The sequence below is a fragment of the Bos taurus genome, chromosome 22, assembly GCF_002263795.3.
Source record: "Bos taurus isolate L1 Dominette 01449 registration number 42190680 breed Hereford chromosome 22, ARS-UCD2.0, whole genome shotgun sequence".
Taxonomy (NCBI): domain Eukaryota; kingdom Metazoa; phylum Chordata; class Mammalia; order Artiodactyla; family Bovidae; genus Bos; species Bos taurus.
The window spans coordinates 56,400,452-56,422,929 of record NC_037349.1 but is presented as its reverse complement, the minus strand read 5'-3'; the positions used below and the strand labels follow the sequence as shown (position 1 = coordinate 56,422,929).

Below are 22,478 nucleotides of genomic sequence, written 5' to 3'. Positions count from 1 at the left end.
ATTAGCGCCACTTGAGAAGCCCACCCCCCCACCACCACAAAAAAGAAGATACTCCTCTTCAAACTGATCTGCAGGTGCAAAGCGATCCCAGCAGAGTTCCCACCGGCTTCTCGGCAGAAACTGACAAGTTGATCCTAAAGCTTGTGTGGAAATGCAAGCGACCCAGTACAGCCGGAGCAAACTTGGAAAGAAGGAACATGGCTGGAGGGCTGGGCCCCAGGTGACGCTGTCAGGGCTGAGCTGAGAGCTGAGTGTTGAGAGAATACAGCCGTGACTATCAGGAACATTCCCTACTCGTGGCTCACTTTATCCTCCTGAAATAAGGCCTTAAGCTTCACTGACAGAGGCCTCTTAGAACAGAGCAGGAAAATTCTTGCAGTACAAGGTGCTCTGGGAGGCAGCAAGGCTTTTCATCCCTTGAGGTGTAGGAGTTGAGTTGGAAAATCCCAGGAACGAGAAAACGTACAAGTCCTGAGGAATTCTCTAGTCTCACAGTTTCCAAAAGATTAAGTTTTCATCAGACCACAGTGATTGGAGGGCAAAGGACACCCAGTAGATGTTCATAAAGTTTCATTTTTTTTCATTTTAAGGCCCATTTTGTTTCTGATGATAATGTCCCTGCTGTTTTGATTTGGGGCTACTATCCTTTCTGTTATAAAACAATGCTGACAGTTGATTTTTTTTTATTTTTTAAAAAATAATTTAATCTCTTTATTGACTGTGCTGGGTCTTCGTTGCTGCTCGGGCTTTTCTCTAGTCGCTGTGAGCAGGGCCTACTCTGTAGTTGCGGTGCGTGGGCTTCTCACTGAGGGGGCTTCTCTTGTTGCGGAGCACAGCCTCTAGGACGCAGGCTCAACGGCTGTGGCACACGGCTGAGCTGCTCCGAGGCAAACAGGATCTTTCGGGATCAGGGATCGAACTGTATCTCCTGCACTGACTGGCAGGCAGATTTTTCCCACTGAACTGCCAGGGAAGCCCTGTTTTTTGTTATTTTTATTTAATGGGCAAAGTAAGGAGTTGGTAGCTCTCCTTTTCTCACTTGATAAAAATATTCTGTAACTCTGAGACATCCCAAAGCTGAGAAATACTGGGGGAGACTGCGGCTGGCTCAGGGATGCTCTGCCTGCTGTGGGGACTGGCCTAGGAGAACACAGGCCTGGGCACACTCACACTCTGCCCCGGACTTGCTGTGGGAACCTGACAAGTTATTCCGTGTCCTTGAGTCTCCGTTTGTCCATCTGCAGAATGAGGGGGATGCACATATATTGAGGCTGCTGTGAAAATTCAACCAACGCAGTGGGCCGGGACCTGCGGAAGCACTTGAGAAAGTGTCCTTCAGAGTCTATGAGCTCAGAGAAGGCCCCCACTTTTCTCTGCTGCAAGTTGAAGAGTCCTCGGTTCTCCAATTATTTTTTATATCCACACTGGTTTCCTCTTCTGTGTTTTCTCTACTTTGTCACTGTCATTCCTGACATGTGAATCTAAAACATTCTATCGGTGTGGCCTGACTGTGCACAAGAGAACATACTCACCTCCTTCAATCTAGACGCTATACCTCGATTAGTGAAACCCGAGCTTACCATGGATTTTTTGTGCTCTTATCTCACTTCTTTGGTATTTACTGAGCTAAGAATACCTCACAGCTCTAGATCTTTTTTCACAAGAATATTTGCAAAACCCTGTCTCCTATTCCAAACCTGTACAATTGAAATCTTGGACCTAAAATGACAGGCTTTTCGCATTTATTCCCTTTTATAGTTTGTCCAGTGGGAAAAGGTTACCCTCTGACTCAATGGGGTCAGAGAAGACCCCGAATGTATTCTCACACTCGAGAAACCTAAAGGAACGCTTAGCTGACTCTTTGTAGTCTAGGGAAGAGAGGGTTTATTTGAATCTTGGTGGAGTCCAGGCGTAGCAGGGCTGGCCCTGGAGGAGCTGAGGGAAGACGCCGGATGCTGTGGCTTTAGTCCCCAACATCTCACCTGTGTCAGGCTCACCCCCGGGGCCCAGCGTGGTGCTCCCCGGCCTCAGAGCAGCAGGCCAGGATGGCCTGGGCACTTGAGAGAAATCACAAGCCCAGACAGATGACAGCTTGCAGGGCCCAGGGGCTCCTACTGTCTCCAGACAGGACTGATGTCCCAGGACCCCCCTGCTGATCCAGGCCCCTGTGAAGGGCACAGGCCCACACCCTCCCCGCTCCTGCCATCATCCTGGCATCTGGGTTTCATGCAGACACTGCCCGAGGGACACCTCAGCCCGGCTGGTGCCAACGTTCACTCCACATGGAAGGCAAAGCACTTTCTTTATTGCTCTAGCGTGGCCCGCTCGCGTGTCTCCCAGGACGCCGCTCTGTCCTCATGGGTGGAGAGGATGCGGTGGTGGTCACACCGGGGCCTGGCCTGGCCGCCCACCGGGCATTGGCCTCAGTCAGTCTTCCTGACGCCTGGAAGGCAAAGCCCACAGGATGGCACGGGATTCTGAAGGCAGCCAGGCCTCCTCCCCACCGTTACCCCAGAGGCGCAAATGCCCCTAACAGCTGACATAAGGCAGTCATGACCCACAACCGTTACAGCTAGTTTCTCCTTTAGCATCCGATGGATTAAAGGAGATGGAAGTCTCTGACCTAGAGACACACAGCCCCTGGCCCGTCAGTTTTGTGATGTAATGGTAGGCACAGAGCTGCTGGTCAAGAAAGCGGATCTCCTCTAATCCTGCCTGGCCACTCTAGCTGTGTGATTCCGGCCTAGTCACTCTACCTCTCTGAGCCTCAGTTTCCTCACTGGTCAAGTGTAGGAGAACTAAAACCCACTCCCAACACAAGTTGCTATTAAGCAAATAAAATCACAGAGAAGATACTGTTCAGAGAGGCTCAAAGTTGCCTGAGCAAATGAGGAATACCCAGGTCCCCTGTACCCTTCCACAGCGGTTCACACCTAAGGACTTTTGCATCCATTCCTCATTTGATTTTCATAACACCTTTGTGCTGTAGGTATTATGACACCCATTTTTCCAGCTGAGGAAACTGAGGCTAAAAGAGGCTCCTCAGAAATAGGAAATTGGAGGAGGGAGGACTTGAACATGGACATGAACTTGGGCAAACTCCGGGAGATGGTGAGGGACAGGGAAGCCTGGCGCGCTGCAGTCCACGGGGTCGTGAAGAGTCGGACACGACTGAGTGACTGAACCACAACAACAGGCCTTGAACTCAGGCCCTCACCTCCGGGCTCTGACTCTTTCCTATATGCTAAGGCTCATTTGCAGCAGAAGACCCCGGTGGGGAGAGACAAAGTGAACAGAGGGAGAATGTGAACGTTACCTATCAGCCGAAACTTCTGAAAGAAGGGGATGAAGCCGTGCAGGACGCTGTGTATTCGGTACACTGCCAGAAACAGAGAGGAAGGTGATGCAGCCCTGTGCCCGCTTCGAGGGACCCCAGGGGCAGACCTCCCCCTGCCCACTTTGGACAAAGGCCTCACCCATACAAACAGAGCTCTGATGGAATTTCAGGCAGCAGGTTAAGCTTAGATAATAGGCCTGAGTTATTATTATTGAAAACAACCACGAACAGCAGTAACAATGCCAGGAAACTGGGCGAATTCGGCACCCACTCCATTAACTGCCTTGTTTTCAGGATCTGGCTAATTCTGTTTGTTTGCCACTTTAAACTGTTTCTGTTGTATTTTCATGGAGCTGCCCATTTTTTTCCATGGGGTTGTGCCAATGACCTCTCATTGACCTTGAGAGCAGTCAGGAAGCAAACATGAGCATAAAGAAATCTTTACAAAATATTTAAGTCGTGGCTTTCCGGCCCTTGGCGAGCCTCCGTGGCCGGCCCAGCCACTGCCCCCACACCAGACTCTGCCTGCGGTGGGGCCTTACCCAGGCCGAAGTAGATGCCAACAGTCTCCAGGGAGGCAAAGGTGAGCAGGCCGACCCCAAGGGACATGAACCAGTCTGCAGGGGCAGCAAGGGAGAGAATGATCAGCCTGCAGATCCAGACCCCCTCCCCGTATTCCCACACCGCACCACCCACTCACCTGTGTAATAATGATAACACACCAGCAAGGCCCCAATGGCAAAGCAGAGGAGGATGAAATGGAAAAACTCATCTGTCAAGGCAGAGGTGGGGTTACTGTTTACCTCTTTCTCTCTCTTTTTAATTAACTAAAAGTATTCTTATCTCTGCTCAACGGGAGCTTTATTCGCTGTTCCAGGGTCTTCCCTGGAAGCCCAGTGGTTAAGACTCCGAGCTTCCTCTGCAGGGAGCTTGGGTTTGATCCCTGTTTGGGGAAATAAGAGCCCTTGTGCTGCCAGCGTGGCTGAAAATAAAATAAAACCATGGTCTCCCTTCCTACCGTCATCCTTCCCCTTGAGACCCCCACGATTGCAGGCCTATAGCTGAGAAGGTCTCGCCTGTTCTCATAATTCCTTCCCTAGAGTCCAGCCCACCCAGTCCTTGCTCCCCATCATGGCCGTAAGGCCTGGAGGGCAGTTCTCATCCTAGTGACTCCGTGTACAACAGAAAGAGCACACCACCAGGGTCCAAGCCCAAGCTGCGCCTCTCACTAGCTGTGAGACCACTTCCTGACCCTGAGCCTCAGTCTCCATATCTGCAAAATGGGCATCACTGGAACACTCTCTCAAGCTGATTCCAAGCTGAGGAGTTTGTGAACTGCAAGGCCAGTGGCAGAGGTGGGCTGTGATTACTTTTGTTCCAGGCCACCAGCTGACTTCCTCCCCAGAGAAATTGAAATTAGACAGTGGCAGCAGCCCTAGAACCTTAATTTCCTTACCGTCCTTCTTTATATTCAGTCTTCTTAGCTGAGAGGCCTCCACTTCTCCTTGGGAACAAGAGAGAGATGAGTGTTTAATGGAACAACTCGGGGGATCCTCTCTGAGGAGGCCTCACTGAGAAGGGCTCTCCCGGGTTCTAGCTCCTGGGTCAGAGGGCGCTCACTTCAGGGTGGTCAGGGCAAAGCTGGAAGGTGGGGCAACTGTCCTTGGACCCCTACTGACGCCCACCTGCTCCACAGGCCTGAGTCTCTTCTGCTCCACGTCCCCTGAGCCCGGAGGCCCCTTTTCTGGGTCATATGACAACCTGGGTAATGATGGCATCGCTGCTGGAACCGACTCCCACTCCCACCTCCCAGGCTGTTTGTAGTCCGTCCCAGGCCTTGGAATCCAGGCCACCCCCGACTACCTGCATATTTACCACTCATTGGGGTAGAGCCTCTCCTTCGGAGTCCTGGAAATTAGAAACTCAACATTAGTGCCCAGGCCAGCTTGGGCCCTTAACAGATGCCACAGGTGACCTCTGAAAATGCCCCTGTCAGATTCTCCAGTGCCCAGGGGATCTATCTATAGACTGTTATCAGTAATCCCTTTGCTCTTGCCTGGACCCCCTTTCTCACCTTCCCTGGCCCCCCTCATACCACAGCCAGCCCCGCCAGCCTACTGAGCTCAGGTCAGAGCCCCTGCCCAGAGTGGACATGGGGTCCCATCTTTTGTAGTCATGCATCTGACAGCAGCTGGCTGTCTTGGGGGAAAGATGATGCCCAGACCTCATCAATACCAGCACCGATGACCCCCCGCCCCTAACAGACACTTACCTGATTCTCCTGAAGGCACCACCTCCCCGGGCACACCTGCACAGAACAGAAATCAGTGATTATATACTTGTATGCTCTGGGTGGTAAGAAGTTACACCTCAGGGAAGGTGGAACTCTCTCACCCAGAGGCTTTCCACTGATCTGCAGAGGGCACTGGAGCAAACTGGAGGGCTTCTTTTCCATCTAAAGGGACAGGTGCCATAGGGCAGTCCCTGAAAGCTGCCACAGTTATGCCTGCCCCATGTTACAGGTCTTCTAATGTCCCACGAGAAGCTAGAAATTCAGGTTTTTAAATAAACTTCTTGACTATAAAAAAATTGGCAATTCACATTCCATCCAATCAAAGATGTCATGGTTTGTGAGAATGACGTCAATTATAACTGTGGGTTGCCAGTGATTTTAAGATGCACCCCGATTTCACAGATGTCCATATGTGAAAAACTATTAGTCACACAATTGAATTGATGAAATATATTAAGAATAACGGGGGTTGCCAGGTGACTCAGTGGTAAAGAATCCACCTGACAATGCAGGAAATGCAGGAGACATGGGTTCCATCCCTGGGTCAGGAAGATTCTGGAGGAGGGCATGGCAACCCACTCCAGTATTCCTCCCTGGAAAATCCCATAGAGAGAGGAGCACGGCGGGCTACAGTCCATGGGGCCACAAAGAGTCAGACACAAATGAGTACGGATGCACCATTAAGAATAATAATAAAGACATGCTGGGATCCAGATAAAACACATCTGCACACACAGGCCACCGGTTTGCAATTTGTGCCTGTTCATTGCTCTGACGCAGGTGAGGACACTTAGGCCTGCGCCCCAGCCCCATTAGGCCCAGAGTTTACAGGCCAAGCTGGGTTGTACTCTGGGGGCCCTGGACCCCGACCGCAGTGTCAAGCTCCTGGTCGGGGCTGCCCAGGATGGGTGGAGCCCTGTTCCTGCGCTGGGCTGCAGCCTTCTCTTCATCTGGCCTGGGCGGCCCTCCACCTCATCACCCTCTGGTTCTTGGGGCCTCTCCTATCCCCAGTGACTTCTCTCCTAGCCTGTCATCTTCTTCCCCTCAGGGCAGGCAGCAGCCCCCACTCTGTACACTTCCCTCCTCCAGGTCAGCCTCAGGACACAAACACCAGGAGCGGGCACTCAACTCCTGGCAACAAACATCCAGGAGGCTGAACTGTCCTCAGGGCTGATGTGCAAACCGGAACCACTGTCTGCAGATGATCAAAGAGGGGCCGGCACCGAGGGGACCCAGAGCAACCAAGAACAGCACGAAATGCGACTCCCATAGTGTAATTACCAACTACCTCCAATGTCTTGGGGGTAACTCATTACTTGGAGGAATTAATTCACAAATACATGATGATATTTATGTGTTCAACAGTGAATGTGACTTACTTTTTGAAGAGAAAAAAACATTTAAAATATATGCGTGTGTGTGTGTGTGTGTGTATGTATATATATAACAGTTTCTCATTTTACATCCAGTGAAAACTTTCTTGCACGACCTGAGCAATTAGAAACATTTTTTTTTCTAAATCGGATAATGCCCTTTCTGTTAAAAAGAAAGAAAATCAGAAAACTCAAAGACAGTATGACAATTAAGTACAATGCCGCCACCCAGTGGCAGCCATTGGTAATAGCTTGATGCAGAAGACTGCTGCTGCTAAGTCGCTTCAGTCGTGTTCGACTCTGTGCGACCCCATAGACGGCAGCCCACCAGGCTCCCCCGTCCCTGGGATTCTCCAGGCAAGAACACTGGAGTGGGTTGCCACTTCCTTCTCCAATGCATGAAAGTGAAAAGTGAAAGTGAAGTCGCTCCGTCGTGTCTGACTCTTAGTGACCCCATGGAGTGCAGCCCACCAGGCTCCTCCGTCCATGGGATTCTCCAGGCAAGAGTACTGGAGTTGGGTGCCATTGCCTTCTCCAGACACTAAGACATCTCATTTACATTTCTTGAATGTCTGTGTTTCCTGTTGTATTCCTTGGGTTATTATCAGGAGTTAAGAGACCAAGCAGATTATGGAACTGCTGGATTAAACAAAGTTAAAACAGACTTTCTTATCTGGCAGTGCGCATTTGTGAGGCTTTCTGGTAAACAAGTTCATTCCTACAAATTCCTCCATTTCATCACAGTGCTACCAAGCAAAGTGGCATAATATTTACATCTGCTTGCTGTAAAAGTGACGATGCTTAGAGACAATTACTCTATAATGTAAGTGTTGTAGAGATCAGGTCCTTAATTTTCCCATGCATGCTTAAACAACCCAGTATTCCAAGAGAGAGGGTACTGATCAAGCTCCATCTTGCTGGTTGGAAAGCTGAGATCCAAAAAGGTTAGGTAACTGGTGACAGTCTCCCTGAAAGTCGCGCTATAGATCAGAATATACTCTGGCACAGTCTGACTGTGGTAGAAAACTCCTGTCGCCACCTCCATCTGCTCACGCTGTAACCACTCACCTTGCCCCATCTCATACATCTGCCCACGACTTTCAGCTCATGAAACACCCTCATCACCTTGCTTCCTCCCAACAAGGCCCTAAGCCTTCGTGTCCTTTGCTTTATTCTGTTTCGCCCAAAGCCACTGGACAAACAATTACCTTCATAGAGTTGAAGCTCATCCTTCAAAACGTCAGGCTCCCCATGCTCAGCACCTGGGTGGAGACAAAAACCTGTTAGTTAGCTCCCCCAGTGACAGCACCCCAGAGTGGCTTCCCTCTTCTGGTGTTGGAAGCTTTAAAAAGTAACAGAGTCCTTGTGTAGAGGGTGAGGTGGGAGGTTTTCAAGAAGCAAAGACAACCTTACAAGAGATTTCCTGCTACTCTGTCTGACACCCCTCACACATCCTGAGCTGACCATGTTCAGCTCAGGAAAGAACTGGGGGCCAGAGAGGACCTGGGCCTTGTGCAAAGTCAGTAATACTAGCCACCATTTATTGAGCACTTACTATATACCAACACTGAACTAGGCAATTTATAGTTGATATTCCATTTGACCCTCTCGGAGATTCTGTGAAGAAGGTATTAGTACCTCTCCCTCCCCAATTTACAGATAAGGAAACTAAGGCTCACAAAAGCTGTTATTCTCTGAAGGTCACACGGCCAGGAACTGGCAATTCTAAAGGTTCAAATCCAGATCTGTTACCAAGGTCTGCTTTCCTGGTCATTTCTATCTCCAGAAATAGGACCCAGAGCTCAGGTGCAGAGTCATGGGAACATTTATTAAACACCTTGTGTGTCAGAATCTGTAGTAGGCATTAATCCAGTCTCTTTCCCCCAAGTTCTTTTCTTCCCACGATCAATTTAGGCTAACATTTATTAAAGTTGTTTGTTTTTTAAAAAAAAAAAACACAAAATTATATTTTTCTTATAAAAATAAAAGAATCTTATCATAAAACATGTATGGTAAAAGTCAGTTCACAAAAAAGAAAAGAAAAATCATTCATAATATAACCATCCAGAGATAACCGTTGTTAACATTTTGATATTTTGCTTTCCAGTCTTGTTTATAATCACATATGGGTCATTTTTTTTACAAAATATATGACAAAATGTGGTCAACTAGAGAAGGGAATGGCAAACCACTTCAGTATTCGTGCCTTGAGAACCTCATGAACAGTATGAAAAGGCAAAAAGATAGGACACTGAAAGATAAAATCCCCAGGTCAGGAGATGCCGAATATGCTACTGGAGAAGAGTGGAGAAATAACTCCAGAAATAATGAAGAGATGGAGCCAAAGCAAAAACAACGCCCAGTTATGGATGTGACTGGTGATGGAAGTAAAGTCCGATGCTATTAGAAACAATATTGCACTGGAAGCTGGAATGTTAGGTCCATAAATCAAGGTAAATTGGAAGTGGTCAAACAGGAGATGGCAAGAGTGAACATCGACACCTTAGGAATCAGTGACCTAAAATGGACTGGAATGGGCGAATTTAATTCAGATGACCATTATATCAACTACTGTGGGCAGGAATCCCTTAGAGGAAATGGAGTAGCCATCATGGTCAACAAAAGAGTCCAAAATGCACTACTCCAGTGCAATCTCAAAAATGACAGAATGATCTCTGTTCATTTCTAAGGCAAACCATTGAATATTACAGTGATCCAAGTCTATGCCCCAACCACTAATGCTGAAGAAGCTGAACAGTTCTATGAAGACTTACAAGACCTTCTAGAATAACACTAAGAAAGATGTCCTTTTCATCATAGGGGACTGGAATGCAAAAGTAGGAAGTCAAGAGATACGTGGAGTAACAGGCAAGTTTGGCCTTGGAGTACAAAATGAAGCAGGGCAAAGGCTAATGGGCAAAGCAGGGCAAAGAACCAGTGCGTTCTCTTGGTCAAGAGAACGCACTGGTCATAGCAAATACTCTCTTCTAACAACACACAACACAAGAGATGACTCTACACATGGACATCATCAGATGGTCAATACCAAAATCAGATTGATTATATTCTTTGTAGCCAAGGATGGAGAAGCTCTATACAGTCAGCAAAAATAGCAAAAACCCGGAGCTGACTATGGCTCAGATCATGAACTCCTTATTGCCAAATTCAGACTTAAATAGAAGAAAGTAGGGAAAACCACTAGGCCATTCAGGTATTACCTAAATCAAATCTCCTACAGTTATACAGTGGAAGTGACAGATGGATTCAAGGGATTAGAGCTGATAGACAGAGTGCCTGAAGAACTATGGATGGAGGTTTGTGACACTGTAAAGAAGACAGTGCTCAAGACCATCCCCAAGAAAAAGAAATGCAAAAAAGCAAAATGGTTGTCCGAGGAGGCCTTACAAATAGCCGAGAAAAGAAGAGAAGCTAAAGGCAAAGGAGAAAAGGAAAGCTATACCCATCTGAATGCAGAGTTCCAAAGAATAGCAAGGAGAGATAAGAAAGCCTTCCTCAGTGATCAATGCAAAGAAATAGAGGAAAACAATAGAATGAAAAAGACTAGAGATCTCTTCAAGAAAATTAGATACCAAGGGAACATTTCATGCAAAGATGGGCTCAATAAAGGACAGAAATGGTAGGGACCTAACAGAAGCAGAAGATATTAAGAAGAGGTGGCAAAACTACACAGAAGAACTATATAAAAAAGATCTTAATGACCCAGATAATCACGATGGTGTGATCACTCACCTAGGGCCAGACATCCTGGAGTCTGAAGTCAAGTGGGCCTTACGAAGCATCACTACAAAGCTAGTGGAGGTAACGGAATTCTAGCTGAGCTATTTCAAGTTCTAAAAGTTGATGCTGTTAAAGTGCTGCACTCAATATGCCAACAAGTTTGGAAAGTTTCCAGCCGTGGCCACAGTTTCCAGCCGTGGCCACAGGACAGGAAAAGGTCAGTTTTCATTCCATTCTCAAAGAAAGGCAATGCCAAAGAATGTCCAAACTACCACACAATTGCACTCATCTCACATGCTAGCAAAGTAATGCTCAAAATTCTCCAAGCAAGGCTTCAATAGTACATGAACTAAGAACTTCCAGATGTTCAAGCTGAATTTAGAAAAGGCAGAGGAACTAGAGATCAAATTGCCAACATCTGTTGGCATAGAAATGATCTGTTGGATCATAGAAAAAGCAAGAGCGTTCCAGAAAAACATCTATTTATGCTTTATTGACTATGTCAAGGCCTTTGACTGTGTGGATCACAACAAACTGTGGAAAATTCTTAGAGATGGGAATGCCAGACCATCTTACCTGCCTCCTGAGAAATTTGTATGAAGGTCAAGAAGCAACAGCTAGAACCGCACATGGAACAACAGACTGGTTCCAAATCGGGAAAGGAGTACGTCAAGGCTGTATTTTGTCACCCTGCTTATTTAACTTACATGCAGAGTACATCACGCAAAATGCGGGGTTGGATGAAGCACAAGCTGGAATCAAGACTGCTGGGAGAAATATCAATAACCTCAGATATGCAGATGACACCACCCTAATGGCAGAAAGCAAAGAGGAATTGAAGAGTCTCTTAATGAAAGTGAAAGAGGAGAGTGAAAAAGCTGGCTTAAAACTCAACTTTCAAAACACTAAGATCATGGCATCTGGTCTCATCACTTCATGGCAAATAGATGGGGAAATAATGGAAACAGTGACAGGCTTTATTTTTCTGGGCTCTAAAATCACTGTAGATGGTGACTGTAGCCATGAAATTAAAAGACGCTTGCACCTTGGAAGAAAAGCTATGACCAACCTAGACAGCATATTAGAAAAGCACAGACATGACTTTGCCAACAAAAGTCCATCTAGTCAACGCCACGGTTCTTCCAGTGGTCATGTACAGATGTGAGAGCTGGACCATAAAGAAGGCTGAGTGCCAAATAATTGATGCTTTTGAACTGCGGTGTTGGAGAAGACTCTTGAGAGTCCCTTGGACTGCAAGGAGATCCAACCAGTCTATCCTAAAGGAGATCAGTCCTGAGTGTTCATTGGAAGGACTGATATTGAAGCTGAAACTCCAACACTTTGGCCACCTAATGCAAAGAACTGACTTATTTGAAAAGACCCTGAGGCTGGGAAAGATTGGAAGCAGGAGGAAAAGGGGACGACAGAGGATGAGATGGTTGGATGGCATCACCGACTCAATGGACATGAGTTTGTGTAAACTCCGGGAGTTGGTGATAGACAGGGAGGCCTGGCGTGCTGCAGTCCATGGGGTCACAAAGAGCGACTGAGCCACTGAACTGAACTGATATGAGATCAAACCAACTCTATGATTTAAATTTCTCTTTTTCGCTTTAGAGATGGATGAAGACCAGAGCTCTGCTGTGCTGTTGGACATTAGGTTGTTTCTATGATTGCCCTACTATAAACAATGCTGCAAGGAACATCTTCACACAGACACACTCAGTTCCACTGAGTGGACAAAGGAGAAGTGGCGAGGCCTACCGCCTACCGGGTGAGCCGCCCCTGCGGGGGAGTCCAGCCCCCTGGCTGTGCTGACGTTCTCTGGTTACTCGGGGGTGCTGGTCCTCATCACTGTTCTCTGCAAGAACAAACACACGCTGTAGGAGAACCTCAGCCTGGACTGAGCTGGAAATACCTCATTCTGGTGTTGGTTCTTGGAATTTAGTTTCTGTGAGCAGTGTGGTCGGGGGGAAAGAAGTCTGCTTTGAGGGCTGGGGAACAGGAACTGTCACAAACTTTCTGTGTGACCTTAAACAAATCACTTACTATTTCTATTGCGACTTTCATGATGATAAGACAAGGCCCACGAGGTACTGTTATGAGGTGCTTTTTCTTGTGCTTGGTCTCCCACCTGGAACGCCCTTCCACTTGCTCCCTTATCCTGAAGTTAAGCTGGTGTAACACCTCCTGCAGAGGGGCTTTTCTAGTTGTCCCAGCACACCGTCTTGCCCACCCTCCCCAGCAGGTGGGATCTTAGTTCCTCAACCAGGGATTGAACCTGTGCTCCCTGCATTCCTGCATTGGAAGCACTGAGTCTTAAGCACTGGACTACCAGGGAAGTCCCTCCTCTGGGGTTTCTATAGTGTCAGCTGTCTGTGCTTGACACTGTGGGCATGAGGGTCCATGGTGCTATTCATCCCTCCAACCACCTTGAGTTCTTGAAGGACAAGGCCTGGGCACCACTGTCCTAAGGTTGCCCAGCCTGGTGCAGGAACTTGATCAAGCCTTGAAGAACGACCGAATCATCTGAACTCTTGGATCAGTCCACATTCCAGGGATTCAGGCCTAGGAGTTTCTGGCTTCGGGTTCAGAGGACTCCCTTTCCCTTGGGATGATTAACAGAGCCCCAGCAGTCCTAATGTCCCTCACTGTGCTTTGGCACAGGGCTTCCCTCGTAGCTCAGTTTGTAAAGAGTCTGCCTGCAATGCAGGAGACCTAGGTTCGATTCCTGGGTTGGGAAGATCCCCTGGAGAAGGAAATGGCAACCCACTCCAGTATTCTTGCCTGGAGAATCCCATGGACAGAGGAGCCCGGCAGGTTACATACAGTCTATGGGGTTGAGAGAGTTGGGCATGACTGTGAACTATGCGCACACACAGTGTTTGGGAAACTCCTGGTCTATTGTGGATACAATTTTAAATTCCAGGAAAGCAAGTTAACTGTGCTTACAAACCAGTGCATATGTGATCTCAACTAGGAACAGGAAGCACATCAAGATAACAGTGGGGGACCTCCCTGGCAGTCCAGTGACTAAGACTCTGCACTGCCATTCAGGGAGCCTGGGTTTGATCCCTGGTCAAGGAACTAGATCCCACATGCCACCATAACTAAGACCTGGTGCAGCTAAATAAATATAAACAAATATTTTTAACAGGATAACAACAATAGTATTTATCTCAGGAGATAAGATTTTGAGAGGCTTCTATTTTCTTCTTTTCTGTATTTTATAAACATTAATCAATGCCCCCAAAAGGCTTTTTCATCACATTTTACAAAACATCAAAGAATACAGAAAATAAGAAAACAAAAATTACTCCAAATTCTGTCCAACAGGGATGACCTCCGTTAATATGCAAACAAAAATTATTTTAGCTTTCTCCATGATATATTCAAAATATATAATCTTTAAAATTTGTTCAAGGACTGCTCTTTCTTTTCCATTATGATTTATTACAGGATGTTGAATATAGTTCCCTATGGATAATTTTAAATAAAAGGTATTACAGAATTGTATGCTGTCTAAAATGAGGATAGTTTTTTTACGTGCTAATTCAATTGTTTAAAAAATTAACTTGGGCAGAAAAAAAATCACAGTTAGTTGCTGGCCCCCCCAGTAGTGATCACAGAGCCTGGCACATGGTTCACGTTCAATAAATATTTATTGATGGGAACTCCCTGGCAGTCCAGTGGTTAGGGCTCCATGCTTTCACTGCAGAGGGCCTGGGTTTGATCCCTAGTCAGGAATTTAAGATCCCACGAGCTGTGCAGCGTGGACAAAAAATATATACACATATACAATTTAACATATATTGAATAAATGTAAGGAGATACACTAATATGTGTTGAGTGGTTATCTAACAGAACAAAGGATGTTTTTCTTTCTTCTTTCTACTTCTTTAAATATTTCACATTTTCTATAATGTGCCCATGTGTAATCTATTACAATAAAAAAGTTTTAATTAAAAAATAATAGTCTGCATTAAGAACAAATAGATATGTAGGGAGAGTGGTGCTGGATGCCAGACTCTGACTTAGGGTCCTTTGTGTGGAGGGGGCTTGGAGGCAGCTGGGAGACACTCAGGCTCCGGGCCCCGAAGACTAATGGTCTGTCTCTGAAGAATGCTCAGCGTCCAAGATACAGCGGCTGGCCACCAGGGTAGGATCAGGGACCAGGATCCTGAATGTCAGTCTGTCTCGAAGGTTCCAGGACTCTGTCTGTTTTCCTGATGCTTTCTCTTAGGGCTCAGCTTTGCAAACTATTGATTGATATGACCAGTCCCATGTGTACTCTGGAGACTGGAAGGAAGGGAATTCTGGCTGCACGTAGTGGAGAATATTTGCAGGGAAGCAGCATCCCCGGAGGGTCGCTCAGAATCAGAAGAAGACAGAACGTCCCTGCCCAGGTAGGGAGGAGAAACAGGGACAGAATCCCCTGCTGGAGCCCCCTGCCTCTGGAAGTTCTTCAACAGCTAACCTCACTGGCTTCAGTTTCCTCATCTGTTAAATGTGAATAAAAATAGACCCTTCCTGATGAGTTGCTGGGCTTCCCTGGTGGCTCAGTGGTAAAGAATCCGCCTGCAATGCAGGAGATGTGGATTTGATTCCTGTGTCGAGAAGATCCCCTGGAGAAGGGAATGGCGACCCACTCCAGTATTCTTGCCTGGAGAATCCAATGGACAGAGGAGCCTAGCGGGCTATATAGTCCATGGAGTTGCAAAAAGAGTCAGACACGACTGAGTGACTAAACAATAACAACAGCAACAAATCCTATGATATAATGACTTTTGTTATGGTCTCCATCTGATGGATGGGGACCCCAGGGCACACAGGTCTAAGCAATTTACCCAAGGACACAAAGCTGTTGGTGGTAAAGAAAGGGTGTGAGCCCAGGCAGGCTGCTGGAACACACATATGCACTGCCTCTGGCTCCAAAGCGCTCCTAGGAAACTAAGATGTTCCTTGACATGAGGGGCTATATGGGAAACAAAAAACAATAGTTGCTAAGATATTATGGAATAACACGGCAAAATGCTTAGGATAAGACAGCGAAGAAATTGTAAACTGAGGACAAAATTGTCCATGTGGGAGTTATAACTGTACAAGTTATGTGTACGGAAAGGTAGTCTCAGGAAGGGAATGTGGAAAACCAGAATTGCAATACCGAGGTGGGAGAGGACAGGAGATTGTTTTTTCCACGTAAATGCTTGTCTTTAATGATATTGTAGTATATGTGTCTTTAATTAAGTCATTGCTTTACCTGAGGAAGAGGATGAGGAGGACAAGGAGGAGGAGGATGAAGAGGAGGATGAAGAGGAGGAAGACTTGTCTCTCTCATCTTGTCCTTGAGAAACGAGTCTGGCTTCCCGGTCTTGCTTGTGGGAATCCGTCTCTCCATCTGGGAGGCACATGTAGTTAAGGAGGAGTATTTCCTGCCCTTCCCACCCCAGGGACCACCAGGGCCTTCCTAGGGGTCTACATGGACTTGGGGATCCAGGAGTGGCTGGACTGTGGGGTACTCTTCCCAAACCCCTAGGGCCCATGGGAGGTGCAGGAGATCAGGGCTCCAGAGGCTCTAGGAAGGCCAAAGACAGGCGTTTCTCTGAATATGGAGCCCACAGAGGGGCTTCTAAGCCCGTCATCCTTTCCAAGAGACCGCTACAGTGTAGGTGGCGGTGGTTTAGTTGCTCAGTTGTGTTCTCAGGCTCCTCTGTCCATGGGACTTTTCAGGCAACAAAGCTGGAGTGATTTGCCATTTCCTTCTCGAGGGGATCTTCCCGACCCAGGGATCGGATTCTTTACCGCTGAGTCACCAGGAAGCCCACACTGCACGGAACAGTTGCCAATTTAAAATTCTCTGTAAATTACAGAGCAAGTGGGATCCAATCAAGCCCTAAACCTTCCCATTCTGGGGGCATGTGGGACCCTTCCCCCCTTCTGGGGACTCTCCCTAATGCCAGTCCAAGCTCCCAGAGCCTCTGAGATTTGGGGGAGCAAAATCTCAGGGGAGCAGGGTTCCCACTGCTAGAGAGTGCTGGGGGACAGACTGGACCAAGCACACGCATGTGCAAGTGTATAAAATCACTACTTCTCTAGAGGTTTCAACTGTAACTTGGGCCATTCATTGAGCCACATGAGCTGAGCAGGGTCTTCTGTTCCAGTCATTGCTGGACACTATTTCCCATGTAGCTTTGCCCAGAGGGTTAGAGAAAGCAAACATACAGTCTAGATCTTCTGATTCTCCATGAACTTGACTGTGGTCTTGAAGTGATCCTGAAGTCTCCATGGCTTTTCCTGGAGGAAGTAATTAATATTACCTTAGTTAATATCCTTAATATATAAAGAGCTTGGCAAATAAATAAGAAAAATACAAACACCCAATATTCAAAGGTACAAGAAGAACAATTTATAAAAGCAGAAACACAAAAATAGGGAAATCTGAGTAATGATCAACTTTTGATACTATTAAGAACTTGTTTTTTTAATAGACTTTAGTTTTTAGAGCAGCTCACAGCAAAACTGTTTTTCTTTACTTCTTTGTGTTGCTCACTTAAGAAGGCTTTCTTAGGCTTCCTTGCTATTCTCTGCAAATCTGCATTCAGTTGGGTGTATCTTTCAAATTGTGGTGCTGGAGAACACTGCTGAGAGTCCCTTGGACTGCAAGAAGATCAAACCAGTCAATTCTAAAGGAAATCAACCCTGAATATTCATTGGAAGGACTGATGCTGAAGCTGAAGCTTCAATACTTTGGCCACCTAAATCAAAGAGCCAATTCATTGGAAAAGAGCCTGATGCTGGGAAAGATTGATGGCAGGAGGAGAAGGGGGTGGCAAAGAGTGAGATGGTTGGATGGCATCACGGACTCAATGGACGTGAGTTTGAGCAAACTCTAGGAGATGGTAAAGGACAGGGAAGCCTGGCACACTGCAGTCCACTGGGTCTCAAAGAATTGGATACAACTTGGTGACCAAACAGCAACAAACAACAAAACCCAAAAATTAAATGGAGGGTACAAAGATTGCCCATCTACCCCCTGTGTCTAAACATGTACAGCCTCTCCCTGTTATCCACATCCTCCATTAGAGAATTTATTTTTTTAGGTGTGATATTTAAGTTGAGGTTATATTTATTTAAAATATCCTAAAAATAAATAAAAAATAAAATAAAATATCCTTCAGGACTTCTCTGGTGGTCCAGTGGATAAGAATCCACCTGCCAATGCAGGGGACACAGGCTGATCCCTGATTCAGGGAGATTCCACAGGCCGCGTGCCACAACCACTGAAGCCAGAAAACCTAGAGTCCATGCTTCACAACAAGAGAAGCCACTGTAATGGGAAACCCACACACCACAACAAAGAGTAGCCCCCATGCAGCACCTAAAGACCCAGCACAGCCAAAAATAATTAAAATATCCTTCAATTTAGAGATGAACACTGAATTATTCATGATGAAATTATATGATGTCTGGGACATGCTTCAAAATAATTTGATTATCTGAATAAGGGAGTTGGAGGGCACGGTAGGGGGGAATCCAAATACAACAACAGAACAAGTTAATAACTGTTCTGTTAATAACTGTTCAAGCTCTAACTGTTGGAGCTATATCAAAGTATAAGTAGTTGGGAAGTCCCTAGAGGTCCACATATATAAATATATATAGTTATCTCTGATATCTTATAAACACATACAGTTATCTCTGAGTTATAGCATTATGGGTATTTTTAGTTTCTTATTTTCACTTTGCATTTTCTAAATTTTTAACAGTACTGCTTTTGTTATAATAAAATAACAATTTTTTAAATAACTTAAAATGTTATATGCCACCTTACATCAGTATAGTACTAAGCAGTTTTACAATGGGTTTCAGTTCAGTTCAGTCGCTCAGTCGTGTCCGACTCTTCGCGACCCCATGAATCGCAGCACACCAGGCCTCCCTGTCCATCACCAACTCCCAGAGTTCACTCAAACTCACGTCCATCGAGTCAGTGATGCCATCCAGCCATCTCATCCTCTGTCGTCTTTCTCCTCCTGCCCTTAATCCCTCCCAGCATCAGAGTCTTTTCCAATGAGTCAACTCTTTGCATGAGGTGGCCAAAGTACTGGAGTTTCAGCTTTAGCATCATTCCTTCCAATGAACACCCAGGGCTGATCTCCTTTAGGATGGACTGGTTGGATCTCCTTGCAGTCCAAGGGACTCTCAAGAGTCTTCTCCAACACCACAGTTTAGAAGCATCAATTCTTCGGCGCTCAGCCTTCTTCACAGTCCAACTCTCACATCCATACATGACTACTGGAAAAACCATAGCCTTGACTAGACGGACCTTTGTTGGCAAAGTAATGTCTCTGCTTTTGAATATGCTATCTAGGTTGGTCATAACTTTCCTTCCAAGGAGTAAGCGTCTTTTAATTTCATGGCTTGCAGTCACCATCTGCAGTGATTTTGGAGCCCAAAAAAATAAAGTCTGACACTGTTTCCACTGTTCCCCCATCTATTTCCCATGAAGTGATGGGACCAGATGCCATGATCTTAGTTTTCTGAATGTTGAGCTTTAAGCCAGCTTTTTCACTCTCCACTTTCACTTTCATCAAGAGGCTTTTTAGTTCCTCTTCACTTTCTGCCATAAGGGTAGTGTCATCTGCATATCTGAGGTTATTGATATTTCTCCTGGCAGTCTTGATTCCAGCTTGTTCTTCCAGCCCAGCATTTCTCATGATGTGCTCAGCATGTAAGTTAAATAAGCAGGGTGACAGTATACAGCCTTGACGTACTCCTTTTCCTATTTGCAATCAGTCTGTTGTTCCATGTCCAGTTCTAACTGTTGCTTCCTGACCTGCATATAGGTTTCTCAAGAAATGGGTTTATATGCTCATAATTCCACCTGAGCTGGATCACAAACCAATCTGGAGAGAACTGGGATTAATTACTTCACATTTGAATTATAGTTTCTAGATAACAAAACTTTGCAAAAGATGGTCTCATTTAACCTTTGCTATAACCCTGCGAGGTAAATTTCATCATCCTCACTTTACAGAGGAGGAATCTGAGACTCAAAGAATGAAGTAACTTGAGACTCCAGAACCCACGTTTTGTTTAATGCAACCCCAAACGTTGTTCTGGAGCCTGAAACTGCTCAAAGGCCATCATGCAGTCAGGCCCTGCTGGAATACCTGCTGGGATTACAGACACAATGGTCAAAGCCAGGGCGGGAAGCAGGCACCTGGAGCTGCAGAATGACATTTGGGAACCCGCCCCTTCAGGACACCATACCCTGTGCTTTCCTGAAGTTCTGAGTGGGTGCTGGTGGTAACTCGAAGAGGCCCTTCAAGTGAGGCCCTGAGAAGGCTGGACGTGTGGCCTTGGAAAATCTAAACAACTAAACTCAGTGAGCTGGTGCCCTTCTCTAGAGGAAATATACGGAGCTGCCATGGTTGGGCTGCCCCCGTCAGAGCCTTGATTGTAGCTGGGCACATGGTCATCCAGCCAGGGACAATATTTCCCAGCATCCCTGGATGCTAGATTTGGCCAAGGGACCTTGTGACTCATGTTCCTGCCAACAGACTGAGAGTGGATGGGAACTGTGAGTGGGGAGCTGACAGATGTTCTGTGGTTCTGGGGGGAAAGTACATACACACACACACACACACACATCTGCAGTAAATGTTACTGATGTAAAGAATGAATGCGGGAGTAAATTAGGAATTTGGGATTAACAGATACACACCACTGTATGTAAAATAAACAACAAGGACCTACCGTATAGCACAGAAAACTATATTCAGTATCTTATAATAATCTCCAATGGAAAAGAATCTAAAAGAGAATAGCTATAAATGTATATGTATACCTGAATCACTTTGCTGTTCACCTGAAACACTGCAAATCAACCTATATCTCAAGAAAAAGAAATAATAAAAATTTTAAAAGAATGCAGAGCACACAAATAATAAAAAATAAGGTCCTCTGTATTGTGAATTTCATATACAACAAGTAGAATGTAATGCCTACAGTTTTGAGGTTTAATCTGCATTATTAACATTTGCTTGACCACTTTCTTCAATTCAGGCCAACAACAAAGCAAACCATAAAGCTCTGATTTGTATAGGTTCCTGATTTCTGTGATATGAACACTCCTACTGGCTGACATCAACGTGATGTCACTGAGTGCAAAGCTGGGAAGAGGTGAGCCACCAGGGAAGCCCTAAAAATTCTTTTCAATTTAATTAAAAATTTTTATTGAGGTATAATGGTCTTATAACATTATATTAGTTTCAGGGGCAAAACATAATGATTCAATATTTGTAAATGCTGCAAAATGATCACCATACTAAATCTAGTTAGCATCTGTCACCTTACATAGTTAAACAAAAATTCTTTCTTGTGATGAGAAATTTTAACATCTATCCTCTGAGCTGGAGAAGGCAATGGCACCCCACTCCAGTACTCTTGCCTGGAAAATCCCATGGATGGAGGAGCCTGGTGGGCTGCAGTCCATGGGGTCGCTAAGAGTCAGACATGACTGAGCTACTTCACTTTCACTTTTAATGCACTGGAGAAGGAAATGGCAACCCACTCCAGTGTTCTTGCCTGGAGAATCCCAGGGACGGGGGAGCCTGGTGGGCTGCCGTCTATGGGGTCACACAGAGTCGGACACGACTGAAGTGACTTAGCAGCAGCAGCAGCAGCATCCTCTGAGCAACTTTCAAATATGCAACAGAGTATTTTGAACTAATAGTCTCCATGCTGTACATCACACCCCCAGGACTTTTTTATTGTATAACTAGAAGTTTGTAGCTTTGACCCCCTTCACCCATTTCACCCATTCCCACCCACCCTTCACCTCTGGAAACCACCAATTTCTTTTCTGTACCTATGAGTTCATGGGGGTTTTGTTTGTCTTTGGTGGAGAATCTACTTTTAATCCACCACAAGCCCCAGACAAGGCAGCATCTTTCCCCGTGCCTCAGAGCTGGACAGCCTGGGTGTGAACCCTGACCCTTGGAGCTGCGGCATTCCGGGCCAGTGCCTTAACTTCTTGTGGACCTCAGGTTCCTTGTCTGCAAAATGAGGACAATAATAGTGCTTACCTCATAGTGTATTGTTGTGAGAATGGCATGAGTTAAAACCCACAGAGCACTCAGAACAATGCCTGGTATAGAGCAGGGAGTGAATAAACGCCAGCTGAGATGATGACCATTATTGTGACGGGGCAGCAACAAGATAGCATGTGCTGTGGGGTCAGACAGAGTAGGGTTCAACCTCACTTCCATCACTTGTGCACGAGATGACCCTGGCCGGGCGGTCCCCTTCTCCAAGTTCTAGTTACCTCAATTGTGAACTGTGATGGCAGCACCTTAGAGAAGAAAGCCAGCCAGTGTCTGCCCGAGGAGGGCTCCATAAGCGTGAGTTCCCTCTTCCATAGACCTCCTATGACCCTTGGGCATTCGGGGTCCAGCCCCAGTCCCTCCCATCTCCCATGTCCTAGACTCCAGGCTCCATTACCCTTCTCTGGAATAAAAACTCCCATTTCTCAGGGCAGAATTCAGCTCAGCATTAGGAAATCACTAGCCAATAAAATGAACTGATATCTGGGAACGAGTAACTGACAACCATGAGCCCCGGGGTGTATCTATATTTTGAAGAGGACCCTTTGTACATAGCAGGTGTCCAGTACATCTCAGAGGCTGAGATCATCTCTCGTGGTGGAATTTCAGGGGGAAGAAGAGACTCAGAGCTG

At 46.2% G+C, this 22,478-nt stretch overlaps 1 protein-coding gene across 10 annotated transcripts in view; it reads right to left on the bottom strand.

The window, feature by feature from the left end:
- Positions 1–2,285: 2,285 nt before the first annotated feature.
- TMEM40 (transmembrane protein 40) overlaps positions 2,286–22,478 on the bottom strand; it is a 32,574-nt gene continuing 12,381 nt past the window's right edge. Inside the window, exons 2-13 of one of the 10 annotated variants that reach the window (XM_010817961.4) lie at positions 20,589–20,629; positions 16,964–17,035; positions 16,002–16,139; positions 12,513–12,602; positions 8,212–8,265; positions 5,610–5,645; positions 5,201–5,245; positions 4,794–4,841; positions 4,038–4,109; positions 3,880–3,954; positions 3,317–3,379; positions 2,286–2,443 (exon numbers count right to left, since the gene is read on the bottom strand). In XM_010817961.4, coding sequence (XP_010816263.1) covers positions 2,424–2,443; positions 3,317–3,379; positions 3,880–3,954; positions 4,038–4,109; positions 4,794–4,841; positions 5,201–5,245; positions 5,610–5,645; positions 8,212–8,265; positions 12,513–12,602; positions 16,002–16,139; positions 16,964–17,027 — 705 coding nt within the window. In that variant the 5' untranslated portion in view covers positions 17,028–17,035; positions 20,589–20,629 and the 3' untranslated portion in view covers positions 2,286–2,423. The remainder of the gene's footprint in view (positions 2,444–3,316; positions 3,380–3,879; positions 3,955–4,037; positions 4,110–4,793; positions 4,842–5,200; positions 5,246–5,609; positions 5,646–8,211; positions 8,266–12,512; positions 12,603–16,001; positions 16,140–16,963; positions 17,036–20,588; positions 20,630–22,478) is intronic. The other 9 variants (XM_024983303.2, XM_010817960.4, XM_002697107.7 and 6 more) reach the window with 9 other exon arrangements.